General features: G+C 40.3%; 1 protein-coding gene across 1 annotated transcript in view; it reads right to left on the bottom strand.

Annotated features, from left to right (window-relative positions):
* Nucleotides 1-18,431, bottom strand: part of sorcs3 (sortilin related VPS10 domain containing receptor 3) — a 1,218,933-nt gene that overhangs the window by 289,098 nt on the left and 911,404 nt on the right. The window contains exons 7-8 of the mRNA XM_039776558.1: nucleotides 12,293-12,411; nucleotides 6,354-6,443 (exon numbers count right to left, since the gene is read on the bottom strand). Coding sequence (XP_039632492.1) covers nucleotides 6,354-6,443; nucleotides 12,293-12,411 — 209 coding nt within the window. The remainder of the gene's footprint in view (nucleotides 1-6,353; nucleotides 6,444-12,292; nucleotides 12,412-18,431) is intronic.

The raw sequence follows: 18,431 nt of genomic DNA on the forward strand, positions 1-18,431 counted from the left end.
ATTTCATTTGAACTTTTACTGCCAGGCTCAAATCTTGCTCATTAAGTGCTGAATAATTACAGTTCTGTTCTTTTATGTAGTGCCGGTATTACAATGACTTAGCCTTTACTTGTACTTTTCTTTTTCCCAGCATGACTCTTTGTAAGAAAAAGGAAAAATCCTGTCAATTTTCTAATTCAAAAGAAACATTGCTGTATATTTATCATATGTTTGCATGATCCTAAATAATGGGCAAAACACCCATTTGCAAAAAAAGGAATAGAGCACATCATTTATTCAAAACACTGTCAAATAATGAGCCTGTTTCTTTTTGCCATGCCGGTCAATCTTTTTTTTTCTGAAAATGTATTCTGTGTTTCATAAATTATACCCTTCAGAATGATAAATCCATGCAAAAAATGTTTACTGAATAGAAATGTCCAGCACAAGCGAATGAACAAAAGAGCGTAGTTGTTAAAATGAAATGGGTTTCTTTTTTCAGGTGTGCAATTTGTCTAATTTTGGAACAAGTGCATAGTGGGAGAGAAAGCAGGTGTACAACATGAACTAGCCCGAAGCCATATTTCATAGCAACATATCTGAAGTTCAAAGAGAAAAATAAATAATACAGATGTTACACCACTTTTGGCCACATGTACTTGACTGATGTACTTCTTTTACAAAAGTGCATTGCTTGATAAGGTGACTCTGCTACTAGACCCTGCCACCTAGATCTTTGTCAACTTGCAAGAAGCTGCAACTGCAACTTTTTGGGTGAGCAATGTGAAAACAAAGTTGTAATTCAGGTTAACCCATTATCACCATTAGATCCACATAGTCCATGAATTTAAGGTGGCATAGTGTTTAGCCCTGCCTTGCTACCTCAAAGCTTCAGACAGCTTTAGTATCTTCACATGGGTTTTCTCTAGCAACTCTGGTTTTTACCCTCATCACAAGGACGTGCATGTTACGGTATGCAGCGACTGAGTTATTGTGGGCATGCACATGAAAAGGCTGGTATCAGAATAATTGGGTAAATGGCTAATGTGATCACACACCAGATGATGGTTGTTGCAATTTCATAAAAGTGAAGAAGATACATTACATTTCTTTCCTTGAAGACACACATAAACAACAGGATAAAGTCAAACAGCTAGCAATTTAAATAACTAAGACCTACAGTTTTTAAATAGTTTCAAAAACTGTAGGTCCTCAGGTTTAGTGTTTAGCCAATGTCAAAATAGTAGGGTGCTGTTGATACCTAGGGTAACTTAGTTGGCTCTAAACCAGTACAGGGCAGAGGACGTTGATGCTCAGTTAGGTTGGGTGAATTTGAGGGGCAGTGTTTGGTAATTACTCACTGTGACTGCCAAGTCAGAACCTCTCTTGCTTTTGATGTCTGTTCAGACCAAAGTGTGTCTATCTATTGTCACGCACGTGCGAGTAGGGGGCTGCGGACGGACCTAAATGGTATCGTAAAAACGTATGCCAGAAGGGAATGGCAGGGTACTAACTTTTCTCTCTTTACTTCCTGCAGAAAGAAAGACGCACCGCCGCCATGAATCTGCCTGACTCACTAACCACGCACTGCTACTTCGCCCTTCCTCTGTCAACTCCTGATGACGTCAGCAATCCCACCATCCATCTCGGCTCCTTCCCAGCATACCTCTCTCTCTACTTCTGGTCCCTCTTCATAAATATTCCCCACTCCGCCATTTTTGGTTGTCATCTGTATGGTGCTAATGTTTACTGACTTTGACGAATGTTTTTGCATATTTCAAATATTTTTCTAAAGTATACGGGGCCGGAAACCCCAAACCTTTATGCTAGTTTGTCTTTCTTTTACAGTGGAGTAGTCAGCAGGATTGAGAAACGTCCGAAATGTCAGAACGACAATACCTCAATACCGTACTGTCAGGGATGGCGGCTCAGATCCATTCTCTACAGCTCGAGCAGGCCGCAACAAAGCGGGAATTAGAAGAGACCAAAGCAAGGTTGGCCATGGCAGAGACAGTAAGATCGAACCCACCCCGACCTCCACCTCCTCCGATCGTTCCACTAACAGAGGCGGACGACATCGAGTCCTATCTGGGCATCTTTGAGAGGACGGCCACCCAGAACCAGTGGCAGCGGGCCGAGTGGGCGTCCATCTTAGCACCTTATCTAAAGGGTGCTGCGCATCGGGCCTATTACGACCTCCCCGAGGAGGAGGCCGCGAATTATGACCTCCTGAAAGAGGAGATCCTAAGTTGCTACGGCATTACATAGGACCAGCAGGCGAGCGAGTGGCGTAACTGGCAGTTCGACCCCGATCGTCTGGCCCGAGCGCAAGCCTTTGAATTCTGGGGCAAGATGGGACGCTGGCTATGGCCTGAGGGTCCCCAAGCTTGTAAAGTAGTCAAACAAGTGGCGTGTGGGGGGCTAGTTAATGCCATACCCAGTTATCTTGCCCAGCAGGTCCGACGGCATCCATTTAAGGACATGAAGGGTCTCCTGGATGTCCTGGAGCGTCAGCTCGCGGTACACCGAACCGGGGGGCCGGAAAGGCCCCACGCTGCGGAAGCTCCGGTGAAGCCCAGAGAAAAGCCGGCCTCACAGCCTCGTTGGGTCTGGCTATGATGGATGGGCGGGGCACCCTCCCCGCGACCCCCACTCCATCCACGCAGGCAAACAATGATGATGTAAACAGCCGGGGGGAAGATTCTCAGGTGACGGACCCTGACCCGGAAGTATCCGCCGGTGAGGGCACGAGCCGAGGATCCATTGTTTCCCCCGAGCAACGGGATCCTTTAGACAGCATGGACCATCAGTTTAGGTCTACACCTGCTTCATTTAAAGGGGAACAGTGGAATGATGACTCCCTGAAGTTTGCCCGGAATGCTATTGTTTCTGTTGGCAGCCGCTCGGCTGACAGTCCCATACCACAGGAGCCCTACTTTGTTTTGGAGAATGATATGTTGTATCGAGTCGCGAGTCATGAGGGCGAGGTATGGAAGTTGTTGCTAGTACCGCATACCTTCCGGCGGGAGGTTTGCGAACTAGCTCATGCCCACCTCCTACTCCAAATTATTAGCCCATTGGCAGGGTCCATACGAAATTAAGGAGAGAAAAAGGCTCGTCGATTATTTAGTGAAACAGCCGAATCGTCGGCCGAGCGAGAGGGTGTACCATGTGAACTTGTTGAAGCATTGGAGAGACAGGGAGGAACCTACCAACTCCGGTAGGACCCTCTCTCTTTTCGCATGCACATCAGCCCTTAACCTCGGTCCAGATCTAACGCCCCTCCAGCGGCAGGAGCTGAAACAAACGATCCTGGCCGTCCCCGAAGTGGTGAGCGAGTCACCAGGCCGTACTTCGCTGATTGAGCACAACATCATCACCGAGTCCGGAGTGGTAGTCAGGGAGCGACCCTATCGCCTCCCGGAAGCAAAACGTGCAGAGGTAGAACTGGAAATCCAACGGATGTTGGACATGGACATTATTGAGGAGAGTCATAGTCCATAGTCTAGTCCTATCATTCTCGTTTCCAAGCCGGATGGCTCCTGGAGATTCTGTAACGACTTTAGACGTCTTAACCAGGTCTCCAAATTCGATGCCTACCCGATGCCAAGGGCAGATGACCTCATTGAACGATTGGGTATGGCTCGATATTTGACTACCCTTGACATGACTAACGGGTACTTGCAAATTCCCCTAACGGCATCCGCCAAAGAGAAAACTGCCTTTAGTACCCCTAGTGGGCATTGGCAATATAAGATCCTTCCATTTGGGCTGCACGGGGCACCAGCGACCTTCCAACGTCTGGTAGATAGAGTGCATAGGCCCCACCAGTCCTATTGTGCCACCTACCTGGATGACGTGGTCATCTATTCCGGCACCTGGGAGGAGCATCTATTGCAGGTATTTTCTATCCTCGCGACGCAGGCAAAGGCCGGCCTCCGCATCAGTCCCTGCAAATGCTTCTTCAGCTTAAAGGAGGGCAAATATTTAGGCCACCTAGTGGGACGGGGACAGGTGAAATCACAATGTTCCAAAGTGAAAGACATCCTGGAATGGCCCCGTCCGAATACCAAGAGACAGGTGGAGGCCTTCTTGGGGCTAGCGGGATACTACAGCCGGTTCGTGCCCCGCTTCTCTGAAAGGGCAGCACCCTTGACTGATTTAACAAAGAAAGGGGCTCCTTTATATGTAGTATGGAACGATAAAACGGAACAAGCATTCAGTGACCTAAAGAAGGCCCTAACCTCGGCACCAATATTAAAAACCCCTGACTTTTCTCTGCCCTTTATTCTCCAGACCGATGCTTCGGACACAGGCCTGGGCGCCGTGTTGAGCCAAAGCGTCGATGGTGTCGAGCACCCCTGAGCTCTACCTGAGCCGGAAACTGCTGGACCGGGAGACCAGGTATGCAGCAGTAGAGAGGGAAGCCTTGGCCATTAAGTGGGCGGTGACTCATCTGAGGTATTACCTGTTGGGTCGCGAGTTCACTCTGGTGACTGACCATACTGCCCTCCAGTGGATGTTACTTCATAAGGAGTCGAACCCCCGAGTCACCAGGTGGTTTTTGGACCTGCAGCCACACAAGTTCACCATCACTTATCGTCAGGGCAACCTTCAGGCCAATGCCGATGCCCTCTCCCAGGTTCACGACCTCTCGGTTCAGTCCGCCCGACCTGATGGATCTGGGCTCGGCTCGTGTCACGGTACCTAAACGGTATCGTAAAAACGTATGCCAGAAGGGAATGGCGGGGTACTAACCTTTCTCTCTTTATTTCTTGAAGAAAGAAAGACGCACCGCCGCCATGTATATGCCTGACTCATTAACCACGCACCGCTACTTCCGCCCTTCCTCTGTCAACTCCTGATGTCATCAGCAATCCCACCATCCATCTCGGCTCCTTCCCAGCATACCTTTCTCTCTATTTCCGGTCCCTCTTCATAAATATTCCCCACTCCGTCATTTTTGGTTGTCATCTGTATGGTTCAAATGTGTACTGACTTTGACGATTGTTTTTGCATATTTCAATTATTTTTCTACAGTATACGGAGCCGGAAAAACCAAACATTTATGCTAGTTTGTCTTTGTTTTACACTATGTATAATAAGTGTAATTAAAGATCAGCTCTTCTCATTTTATAATGTTTTACCATTTTTTCTTTTGTTGCTCAATTCAAAAGTCAATACATTTGCTATTTCATTTTTCTAGCTGAGTATAAATTCCTTTGACATTACACTAGAATGATAATAGCCTGAAGCAGTAAAGTGTTTTGCATTTTCTTTTAATTATCTTTCTATCTATCTATCGTCATGATTTAGGCTGATAATTTATGCTTTGTAGCCTTTTCCTTTAAGAGAAGCTATATTGTGTATCATCATAATAGTCATGTCCCTTGTTTCTAGGAGTGAGTTCTCTAGGTTCATGACCTTGACTTAATCAGCAACCAGCATAAAATTCAGCCATTCGTTAGAAACCTTATCTAATCTGTGAATAAAATCCTTAATTTCATTTTGATCAGTTGTGTGTTTACTTATTGCCTGTTATTTGACCTTGATTTTCCCTCTCGTCTGGGCATCAGTAACTACGATTTATTTTATTTTATTTTACCTTTTGTCCACTTCTCCTGGTTTACTCATGAAATCAGTTATCCTTTTTTCCTACCAAGTCATAGTTATTATTTATTTATTTAAAGAGCTTCTGTAAAAAGCCAAATATCCCTGGGGACAAATAAAGTTTGTTTGTTCGTTCCTTCTATCTATCTATCTATCTATCTATCTATCTATCTATCTATCTATCTACCTACCTACCTACCTACTTGGTCTGGCAGCTTATGATGATTCACGTTTAACTATATTTACTGTTCTGTTACGACAGTACTAGAATACTTAATTCTATAGCTTTTACCTATGTCATGATTTCTTGCAGGTGCACGGCACTAGAAGGATATCCTGCATAGTCACGTAAATCATATCGGCTACAGTATTAGTGTACTGAAGACAAGGCATTATGAATGTCCAATTATCTTTCATGATTTGACTCTCAATTTTAATTTTTAATATGGTTCCTGCGGCTGTAAAAAATGTTTCAGGTCATACAAAATCCCAGGAGTCTAATGGTCACATTTATTTATTGTTTCAAGGTATCTTTAGTTATGTTTCTCATTTTGTATGCTATCCCACTGCACTATCTTTAGAATATTAAAAAAGTTGTGACAAGACACCATTCGGCCCATGTTTGTCCATCCTATTCATCTAGATTGTCCAAAGTCAGATGAAGTTGCAATATGAAGGTCCGTCGCTCATGACACAAATATGCTTGACTCTGGGATGGTTATAAGTGGTAAAATATAAATAACAAACGATTCAAGCATTCTTACCTTGGGGAGTGAATATTTAGGTACTTTAATACGAGCAAATGCCTCTCTACGATAGGAGACGTAGTAACTGGCTCTTCCACCAGTAGTAACCTAAGGGAAAAAAACAGTTCATTAAATTAATTTCAGTATGCATTGTGAATTAAAGTGAAGCAAGTACTACAATTAGGATGTCCCACTGTTTTCTTTTATTATTATGCATACTAAGATGAGTTAATTTATGTAATGTTAGTTTAAAGGTGCATACAACTGAACACTGCAACAGACTGTAATAAACACAGAAAACAACATGCCAGTTGGGGTCTCAATGGAATACAGGGGCTGTAATGATGAGGTTCACACAAAAAAAGGATTTTTCAGACATTCTTTTATTTCTGTAGCTGTTGGAGGGGTCAGAAACCCTCTGAGACCGAGGCTCTGTAAATTACTATAAAATTCTTGACCTCTCCTGCAATGACTAGACAGCCTCCTAGACATGCCTCTGCCAGTTTTTAGTTAAAAGAAGAATTCTTATCCATTACCTCCAGCAAAATCATTAAATAGAAAAAGTCAATGACCGCTCAAGAGGTGCTTTCAACTAATTATCAGTAAGCACTCCTTTTCATTGTTTTATTTGCATTTCTTGTTTAATGTTTAAATAGTCTTAATATAAAAGGTCAAAATCTTAAAACAGTCGAGTCTGTGAAGTTCATAATTAAATGCCATGTTCAATTAGTTTGCTTTTAATTCTTTAATACTGTGTAGATGGATAAATGAATGGAATATCCAGACTACTTAGTCATTTAATGCAGAGCTTCCCATCATAATATTGCCCAACAAAATCACAAAAAACATCAATACAAACTAGAAAAAGCTAAGTGCAAAACAAATTCATTTCAACGATTTAGGTTTTTTTTTTTTTTCCTCCAAAGTGCGACATCCATAAAGCTCAGAAGGAAATGAGAGTCAGAAAATTGCTGTTAAAGTTACAGTATTGAAAATGAAGAAGGGACACCTAAATTTCAGCATAATTCAATAAAGCTCTGCTGATTAAAAAAAAGTGAATTCTGCCACTTACGACAAATACTGAAACTAGTTCATTTGGACTGCATAATTTAAAAAGCACTGCATGCATTTCATTTGTAACATATATGACCTTACCGTGTGTGTGGGATGTCAACCTGGTTTTAAGTACAGAAAATACTAAAATAATGCAATCATAAACAGATGTTGGCAAACTAGTTATCAAATTATTGTGTAGGGCCATCTTAACAGCACCATAGGCCCCCTGAGCAAAGTAGTGTGCTGGCACCCCTGTTTTGATAGCAAAACAGAAACATACATAGGCAATAGAAACATTGTGGTCCCCTATGTTCCTGGGGCCCGCCGACCAGTGCCCATTGTGCCCATACGTTAAGACGGTCTTGAGTTTTAACTGATGAATAAACATCACATAAAGACCATAAATGTGGTCTGAGTGATAGCAAATGTAGTCAGAAGTCAACTCTTTGACGTACTGTATTATTGTAACTGCCTTGTTATAAACAGTGATAAAGGAAAGGTTTACTTTATTTTTTATACAGTGCACTTCATTCCAAATATGTCTTTAATATAGCTCCTTTACTCACTTTACCTTACCTTAAGGCACCAGTCACACTACCAGAACCTTCCAATTTATGAAATCTAAATTGAAATCAGTGGCATCATCATCATCATCATTGTAATTGTGAAGGCTATTGCTCATGATGGTGTTCATATAAATCATAAGACCGATTTTTGTAACTTTGATAAAAGCTGGATAAGTTGAAAATTTTAAATACAAACGTAAATGTTATATTTAAATCAGGGGTCTCCAACTCCAGCCCTGGAGAGCTACTGTGGGTGCAAGTTTTCATTGTAACTCTTTTCTTAATTAGTGACCACATTTTGCTGCTAATTAACTATTTCCCTTTATTTTAATTGACTCTGACCACTGAATTGATTCTTTTTTCCTTAAACGGCACCTAAATTTAAATTTGATGTGAAGTGAGCCAACAGATGACCAACTAAGTTGGGGCCTCAAACTCCAACCAATTTTCAGTTTCTTAATTTGAAGCCAATTCTCGTTGCTAATTAAACCCGTTATTTAATTCCATGGTGCTCATTCTACCATGGCAGACAAAACTAATTTATCTTTTTTAAGAGCATGTGTGGACCTGAGCAGATCAACATTACTGAGGCCCTCACCTTTCTTTATTTTCAGTTATTGCATGATGGACGCAGGTTGTTGTTTATGTGTTGGTACATTTTGTGTCTTAATATTGTTTGGTTGCTAATTAAGGACAATTAAGGGGCCTGAGTCTTCAGTTGTGTGTCAACTAAAATTAATGCAAACGGTTAATTAGAAGCAAAATCTGGTTACTAATTAAGAAAAGAGTTAGAATGAAAACCTGCAGCCACAGTAGCTCTCCAGGACTGGAGTTGGAGACCCCCGGTTTAAACACTTACAATGACAGAAAAGTGTCCTTGTGGTGACTGTTGGAGAAATATGCAGGGCTAAAATGAAATATGAGGTTTTGCATGTGATGCTTCCTTTATTTCTGTCACTGATTTTTCAGAACTCTTTGAACTAAATCTAATTATGTCTAGAGAGTTCTGTACGGTTCAATACAAAGGCTTCATGTTTCATGACTAATATAATGGAAGGAAAACTTAGGTACAGTTTTAAATTAACATATATAAATCTGAAAAGGCAGCTTTTTATATTCACTTTGGCCTTTAATCCACATTGAAAACGTTCTTTAAATCCACATTCTGAAAATGTTCTCTAAAATATAATAATCTGAAGATACCGGGTCTCATGCATGGACGTGTGGCTGTGAAAATTTGAGCTTTTGTTCAAAATGCTGATGTACTGTATGCTTGTCATGTGATCAGATACTAACTTCAATTTGGTCCCCTGGGATGCCATCTTTACTGTGGGAATAGGAGGAGGAGCATGCGCTGCCACACAATCCTGTCCTAAATATCTGGCCTGAAATACTCAAAATATTCCACTGTAATTATTTTGGTAAGACTGTTAGTCTATATTTTTCAAGACTTTGGCAACATTATATTCATTAATGTGTTTAATTCTCTGCATTTTGGATAATGTCGATTTTGCTCCTTCACCAAAAACTGACAAGCAAATTCTAGAAAAAAAAAAACTGATCTAAGGCCATTAAGTAGTTCTCTCATTAAAAGCGGACAAATCTACAGACAGACAGACAGACATTGGATATACATATATATATCACCTTACAGGAGTAAAGGCTGAGGGCTCCCCAAAAGTGTGGTTTGATAGAGGGCCAGCAGCTCAATCCTGCTGGGACATCCCAGAACGGGAAGAGTGGAAAAGACACTGCCTCCCCCAGGACACTAGGTGGCAGCTCCCCTGGACGGTAACTGTACCCCAGATTCCCTCAGGGCATCATGGGACATGGAGTCCATTTTCTCAGCCCTGTTGGGTTCCGTGGGTGCCGCCGGGGGGGAGCTCATAAAGGACCTGGGTCTGCTACTTTTCCTACAACCCAGAAGTACTTCGGAGTCACAAGGACAGAAGCCCACAGTACTACCGGAATGCTTGAGGACTGATGATGTGGTGTTTGACCTGGAAGAAGAGAAAGAGCACTTCTGGGTCAAGGAATATATAAAGGACTGTTCAACACCCAGCAAGCTGAGCCGGAGTTGGGAGGGTGTGTGATGGAGCTGCTGGGAGTGGAGGATTGTATAATTGTTATTATTGCTTATTGAGATTTGCGAAATGTGGTGAGTGTGGTGCTTTGTGCACTTTATTTAAGAAAATACTTAAAAATTATCTTGGTGCTTTTATATGTGTGTCCTGAACGTCTGTCTGTTGGGTTTCACGGGGCAACAATGACCCCTAGCGTCCACAGGGGAAACCAAGTAACTTGTGATGAGCAGCACCATGGAAGTGAATATGGGCAGGGGACAACAGAGCTCTCTTCTTCAGAGGATCATACTTATAATGTCATTTTCTAACCTGCTTTCTAATTCAGACTATGATACCGGTTTTCAATTGCATTGGGGCTGAAGCCTAATCCAGCTAGCTTTGGGCACAAGGTAGGACAGACCCTGAGCAGGGCACCAGTCAACTGCAGCACAAACATACACACATCCAAAACACACTAGGGCCAATTTAACACCTTCAGTTTTCCAAATCTGCATTTCTTTGTACAGTGGGAGGAAATAGGGGCAACCAGAGGAAACCCATGCAGACACAGGGAGAACATGAAAGCTCCAGTCAGGGAGGACCTGGAACACGAACTCTGGTCTCCTTATTGTGAGGCAGCAGCACTACCACTGTGCCACCCAGTACTAATAATGTCAATAATTTATGGGTGCATCAGTTATATCAGGTTTGTAAAGGAAACGTGCAAAAGTTCGCTGATGACACTGCTATTGTGGGCTGCATCAGGAGTGGGCAGGAGGAGGAGTACAGGAAGCTAAAGCAAAGACTTTGTTAAATGATGTGACTCAAACCACTTAACCCTGAACACCAACATGACCAAGGAACTGGTAGTGGATTTTAGGAGGCCCAGGCCCTTCATGGACCCCGTGATCATCAGAGGAGACTGTTTGCAGAGGGTGCAAACCTATAAATATCTGGGAGTGCAGCTGGATGATAAATTGGACTGGACTGCCAATACTGATGCACTGTGTAAGAAAGGTCAGAGCCGACTATACTTCCTTAGAAGTTTGGCGTCCCTCAACTTCTGCAATAAGATGCTGCAGATGTTCTACCAAATGGTTGTGGTGAGTGCCCTCTTCTACATGGTGGTGTGCTGGGGAGGCAACATTAAGAAGAAGGACATCTCACGCCTGGACAAACTTGTTAAGAAGGCAGGCTCTATTGTAGGAATAAAGCTGGACAGTTTAACATCTGTGGTAGAGTGACGGGCTTGAAGCAAACTCCTGTCAATCATGAAGAATCCACTGCATCCACTAAACAGTGTCATCTCCAGGCAGAGGAGCAGCTTCAGTGACAGACTTCTGTCACAGTCTTGCTCTGCTGACAGACTGAGGAGATCGTTCCTCCCCCACACTATGCGACTCTTCAATTCCACCCGGGGGAGTAAATGCTAACATTACTCAAAGTTATTGTCTGTTTTTACATGCATTTTTATTACTCTTTAATTTAATATTGTCTTTTGTATCAGTATACTGCTGCTGGAGTATGTGAATTTCCCCTTGGGATTAATAAAGTATCTATCTATCTATCTATCTATCTATCTATCTATCTATCTATCTATCTATCTATCTATCTATCTATCTATCTATCTATCTGATTGATGTTTGTAGCAAGAGATTTAGTAGGACCCAAAGACCACCTCCTCTGCATTGAGGTCTTTGATTTTTATAACCCCTTTGGTCATTTATTTTAATTTTTTACATCTAAAGTGTAAATAAAACATTTTTGAATACAGCATGACCTTGAGTTATGTGTAGAGATAATTATTTTAATTTGTTAGCATGTTTATCTAACTAAAGATTCAATGTCTAAATTAATATAAGACATCTAATACTTATAAAGCATAATGCAATAGGGTAACATTAAAGGTTATTGCAAACTGACCTCAGCAGGCTGGCTGACGAAGGAAACAGGGACTTTTCAGAAATGTAAGGTAACATAAAGGAAAAAAAAAAGTCAGCCAAAGCCAGGGCCATAAAGCATTAGCAGGAACAGCCACGGCACCGTCCTATGTGGATTGAAATACTTAGCTAAGACAGTTTTAAATCAGGCAACTTGAACATTTTGCCAAATAAAGGTAAAGAGCAGAATGCGTCATTGAGCCCAAACATTTTATACATTTTTGATGCAGTATATAATCCAGTCATATGACATTTTAGAGCAGCAGTTATTACTTTTAAGATGTTCTTTAATAATTTCCCTTACTTCACATTTTAAATGTAAAATGTCATACCTGTAAAAAGACATAATCATCTTGTACAACTAGGGAATTTGAATCAATGTATCCTGGGAAAGGCTGGTTTCTGTTAAGTTCAGTGCAGTCATGAATTCGACAAGTAATATACTGGACATCTGTAATAAAAAAAAATAATTATGAAAATATTACAAAATAAAACATATCTTAACAGTATGGTAACATGATTCATGATATTATTCTTCCAATATTTGTAGCATTCTACTAGACTTCACTTGTGTTGTTTCACAGTTATACTAACAATTATTTCCACATATATTCATTATAATATGTGTAATGTTTGATTGTAATGCTAATACAAAATTGTATTTTCAGTCTTTAATAACATTAACGAAAGCCTTATGTTATTGTATTGCAATACTCAGCTATCCATTTGCAAACCTGCTTAATCCAATTATAAAATTGTGTGGTGGTGAAGCCTCAACTGGCAGCATTATGGAGAAATGCTCAATAAATGTACAGTATACATTAATTTTTATGCTTCTTATTCCCCATTATTTTTAAGCAAACAAAGCTTCATTTGTGTGTTAACACCACTTGTGCGGTGTGAATACTTCATAGATTCTGATATACAAAATCAAACCTTTGTAATACAATTTTGAACAGTAACAAGTGTAATTCGGAATCAGCTCTTCTCATTTTATAACGTTTAATCATTTTTTTCTATTGTTGCAACAATGACAATAGCAGTTTTGTTTTAGGTGAGCAACTTTCAAATGATAAGTCAATAAATTTGCTATTTAATTTTTCTAGCTGAGTATAAATTCATTTATGAATGATCATAGCCTGGAGCAGTAAAGTGTTTTGTATTTTCTTTTAATTATTTGTATTATCTATCTATCTATCTATCTATCTATCTATCTATCTATCTATCTATCTATCTATCATATTGACATACAGTAAAGCATTTTATGTCTCTGTCCCACTATGTATATGTTACAATTGGCATATCCTATAAGTTATTAAATTGGATTGACTTCACCACTTTTGTGCCCCTAATCTTCATGTAGAGATTCAAAATGGTTTTATTCTTACAGAGCAGGACGGGGGAGTGTGTGTGTGGGAGTCCTCTGAAGCATCAAGGATCTCAAGGAAATGGCACACGATCAAAGATCAGATTAGGAAGCTGTACCCCATGAAGCATCGAGTGCCACTAGGCAAAGAAACACAGTTGATGAACCTTCCCCCCATAAAGTGACATGATAACACCACAACAGCAGTTCTAAAGTGATGTGTGGCACCACTAAAGTTGCAGATGAATTGTGTATTAAAGGAATGCCACTGCTTGTGGTTAACAAATGCAGCTTCATTCTCTCTTATTGCAATATGAGTTTAATAAATTGCACCAATTACGACAGGAATATTGGACACTGCTGCAAATTGGCCTTTTATGTTTACAAAAAAATCTTATATTTTATATATTGTGGTAGACAGCTGGAGCCCTTAGCCGGCAGGGACACCCAGAGTATGGAAGGACCGGGGGAGAGAGTATTTTCAGGACAGTTTCTCCATGGGCCGACAGAGGGCAGCCTCCTTGGTTTTAAGCATGGGCCACGGGTCATGAGCATGGGAGCGTGACCACCACCAGGGGGTGTATGGACATTTTCAGGGCCCTATTTGGCCACACATCTGCCACACACCAAGAAGTGTGGCTGGAAGAAGCTCGTTGGGCACCTGGAGTCCTTCTTGGTGCCCTATAAAGGGAGCCGGTCACCACCACTCAAAGGCCAGTCGGGAGGAAGAGGACACAGCCTGAGGAGGAGTGGTGTGCATTCTATGGTCTAATCACTATATATAATCTTCATTTGGATCTTGATCTTTGTTTGTCCGCAAATGAATTAGAAGAAGAAGCACTAGATGGCAGTAGAGATACAGCTAAAACATAGGCATTGCATTAAAAATCTCCTCTAGGCTTATACTACTGAAGACTGTAGTACACCAGTCACACCTCAAAACACAGACATTTAAACTAAACAAATTGTTTTGCTTTAAACTAACTAAAGAGATCTTCATTTAGGTTTGTCCGCGAATTCCAACTCAATTTTTATTTTTGCAAAAACTTGATTGCTTTGTATGGATTGTAATAAAATTAAAAAAAAAAAAAATTCCACGCATGCGTAGTCCACCTTCCAGTTTAGTACGTTGTTGTTACTCACGGATGTCAACAATGTGCCGGAATAACGAAAGGGGTGGTGGACAGTGTTACGCTGGATAGCTCCTGAGGCCTGGTTAGAGAATGAGATTGCCGAAGATAAAAGGTATGTGCCTACACAACATATGAATGAAAGAAAGACAGTGGGTAAAATGAATGACAACATAACAGCACGTTTCAGAAATTATTATTGTTACGTTGTAGCCGGCGAGTGCTACGCGTCTCACAGTTGTACTGTGGTTTGCTCACATGTCGGTGAAGTGATCCCTATTTATGCTTTAAAGAGCCTGGATACCTATGTGTCTCCCTTTTATAACCATTGCTCCATGTATAATGCCTTACTCTTTGGATTGCCACAAAGCAACCTGCGAGATTGGAGAAAGGTTGAGAAGACATCATGAGAGGAAACGACAGCGCCATGGAAACGAGACGGACTGTGAACGGACAGAAGGAGAAATGCTCCTACACCACCACATAATTACGATTCGGACAGTAATTCCAAGTAGGCCGTTCCTATCGAATCAATGTCCAAGGGTTTTCTTTTGTAATTTTGTTTCCCTTATAAATAATCATAATGCTGTGCGATGAACGGCCCAGTTCACGACTGGCAGCCACGTTTAAACATGGAGCCCTTCACAGACAACTTTAACATGCTCAACATAGTTTGGCACACATGGCTAGTTGACTATATTTGTTCTTAAAAACTAAGAAAAATATATATTTACATACAGTTCATACAGTATGGAACAGATTAATTGTATTTACATATAATCCTATGGTGGAAATTGCTTTGGTTCACGACCAAATTGGTTTACGACCAGAGTTTTGGAACGAATTATGGTCGTGAACTGAGGTTCCACTGTACTTTTATATGATTTTTTTAAAGATTCAAAATCCTTAATTATTTCTCTTTTTCCTTTACCAGTTTGCCTAACAACACTGAAATTCAAATCAACAGACGATCAGCTAACTCGTGCCTCAAATTCAACTTCTAGTGGGTCACCATTTTTGCTCCAACCAATTTCTAAATTAGAACACAATGAAAAATATTATTGAATTTAGTGTCACATTAATTCTTGTTGTTATTATTTTTGTTTTCTGTTAGCACAGAATATTTCTAGAATCACTAACTTCTTCTTTTCAAATATCTTATTGAAACCAATATTGTATTATGGACACACAGGTACAAATAAAGAATATACAAGAAACATATATTTTTATTAATCTTATTATTTACTTAATCTGGCAACATTTTTATTATCCAGAATACTCCTCAATGATGAAGCCAATATATTCTCAGCAATAATTCTGTCCAGTACAACTGTTTAAAAGTTACGATTGACTTGCATTTTTCCTGTGTTCTTTGAAATGGAGCTGATCGACTGAAGGTAGGATGTAAAGGCGAAAGTCATATACACTGATAACTCACCACTTACATTAATGTAATGTACTTACAATATGTTCTATGTTGCTCCTGAAGCAGAATTTATCACTACTAACCAGTAAAGAATTACCTGTCAGTCTCTCTGTCCGTTTATAAAACTGTAAATGAGAAAGGCTAAATAGCAGTAATAAAGTCTATTTAGACTCAATGTGTTGTGATTGTTTTGAAACAGACTACGGAGGAATATTTCAGACAAAATGAAATACATCAATACATTAAATAAATAAATGAAATGTGAAATGTAAATAAATAAATTATGTCTGAGCACATATAATTAAATGTGTCATGAATCATGTTTTTGTTGCTTATTTCTTTATGTATTTATTTAATTTTTCTCCTTCTATATTTGTTTCAGTGACAGCATGCATAACATGAAATGTACTGTCATTTTTACCCACTAGAAGGTGTGCTCTAGTACTGTGTTTTGATTGGTGAATTGTCAATAGAATGGATGATATTTTTATTTATTTATTTATTATAGATGACACATTTTAGTATTTAATCCTGACTATTTCAAGTTGTTGCATTTTTAATTATTATTGTTATTTCACTGTTACATACAATCATTTTGTTGTCCATGGGCCATTCTGTGTGTCTTCATTGCTAGGAATGGCCCTAAGTTGCTAATGCATAACTAATGGAAGTTACATTCCTCTAAAATTCAAGATAGCATCATGCTCTTCTTCTTGCCTGAGTATTTAGAGGAGGATGTTGGGAGCATGTGCTGTTTACAGCACGTTGCCACACCCACGACACAGCGGACCACTCGAGTTCAGATCTATTTGCTGCCGTGCAACGGGTAACACCTCAGCACCACACTGAAAAGTGTGAGGTGTTTTACAGTGGCTGGAGTGCCAATCCTGCCACCAACCCCCAGATTTTCCCTGCAAGTTGGAGGACCTGCTTGCAGGACTGGATACAGATTCACATCATACCCAGGACGGAGCAATTGTAGGTTAAGGGCCTTGCTCGAGGAGTAGAGTCTCTTCTCGCATTCATGGGATTCGAACTTGAAAAAAAATAATTTCACAGTGATAGGGCACAACACTGGCTTTTAAAAGTGTTTTCCAGGAAAGGTAAACAGGCATCAATTTTTGGTTACCAAAACAGAAAATATGATTATTTTTAACAGCCTGTATGCTGAGTAATTAAGACACTATGGAATAGCCTATGTCAGCTTGATTTACCTGCTACTTTAAAGCATGTCAATCTGAATTGTTATCACTTAACATGTCAGAATTGCAGCCCCCATTCCTTGTGTCGCATGTTTTTTTTCAAACCTAGCCTATGAAGGTTATGGCAGCATGATTCAGTTTATTGAACAATTGTTCATAAATATTTTTACAGCTAAAACACCTCCTAATTAGGGGTTGATGGGTGTTTTTTTCAAAAGACTTTGGCAATAAATTCTTTATCTACTAAACATACATTGACATTCCATCATGCAATCTGTTTTTTAATCTTGTTCCATGTGATACGTGTACACCAGCAAATAATTATGAACTGTTTAATGAAGCCTAAACTTCTGGAGTTGACCTTAGTAAACCATCCCCAAACACAACAACATGAAGAAGTTTTCCTGCTTTTGGTCTAAATGTATAAGTATATACTGCATAAGTAATGTATATGTATACGTAATAGCATACGGATTCCTTACAAATCTCTAACAAATTATTAAATACTTTCTCCTCATGTCCACATGGGCTTCCTCCCACAGTCCAAAAACATGCAGGTTAGGTAGATTGCTATTGCTAAATTGCCTCAGTATATGTGTGTGAGTGTGTTCACCCTTTGATGGACTGGCATCCTGTACTGGTATTTTTCCTACCTTGTTCCTGATGTTTGGTAGGTTAGATTCCAGCTTCTCTAGGATACGTTGGTTTGGAAATGGATGGATGAAGTACAATGTTATATATTTAAAAAGGATTATTATACATGTCAAAGATAGGTAATTGAATAAGTTTAAAAATATTTACTACCTCTTTCCCTACATGTACCTTCCGTGCCTTTCCTTGGTATCCTCCTGTGTCTGAACCTCTCTCAAATGCATTCCCATAAAGCTCGCTTCTCAAACTCTATCGTTTCAAGGTGCCTTTGCTCGCCTTTTGTTTGCTTTTATACTTTCAGTCTGTTAAGGCGGCTCTCAGAATGCCTCGTACACCTTTCAGATTTCAAAATTCTCCTTTTAACATAAGACGCCTTAGATGGCCAAGGTCAAAGTTACTTATCTGAGCTTATCATTACTTACAAACCATAGCACACATTAAGATTTCAAGATGGCAGTCTGCTTATCCAACAATGATGGATGGATCCAACATTGCATGGATGGATTAAAAGGCAGAATTCTACGTGACCATCTTCATCAAGTCCTTCCGTGAGAACCCTAAATCCACAGAGGACTGTTTCATTTATGTTAGGTAGAATGCCCAGAGGGGACTGGGCGGTCTCATGGTCTGGAATCCCTACAGATTTTATTTTTTCTCCAGCCGTTTGGAGTTTTTTTGTTTTTTCTGTCCCCCCTG

Source organism: Polypterus senegalus, chromosome 1, assembly GCF_016835505.1.
Source record: "Polypterus senegalus isolate Bchr_013 chromosome 1, ASM1683550v1, whole genome shotgun sequence".
Taxonomy (NCBI): Eukaryota; Metazoa; Chordata; class Cladistia; order Polypteriformes; family Polypteridae; genus Polypterus; species Polypterus senegalus.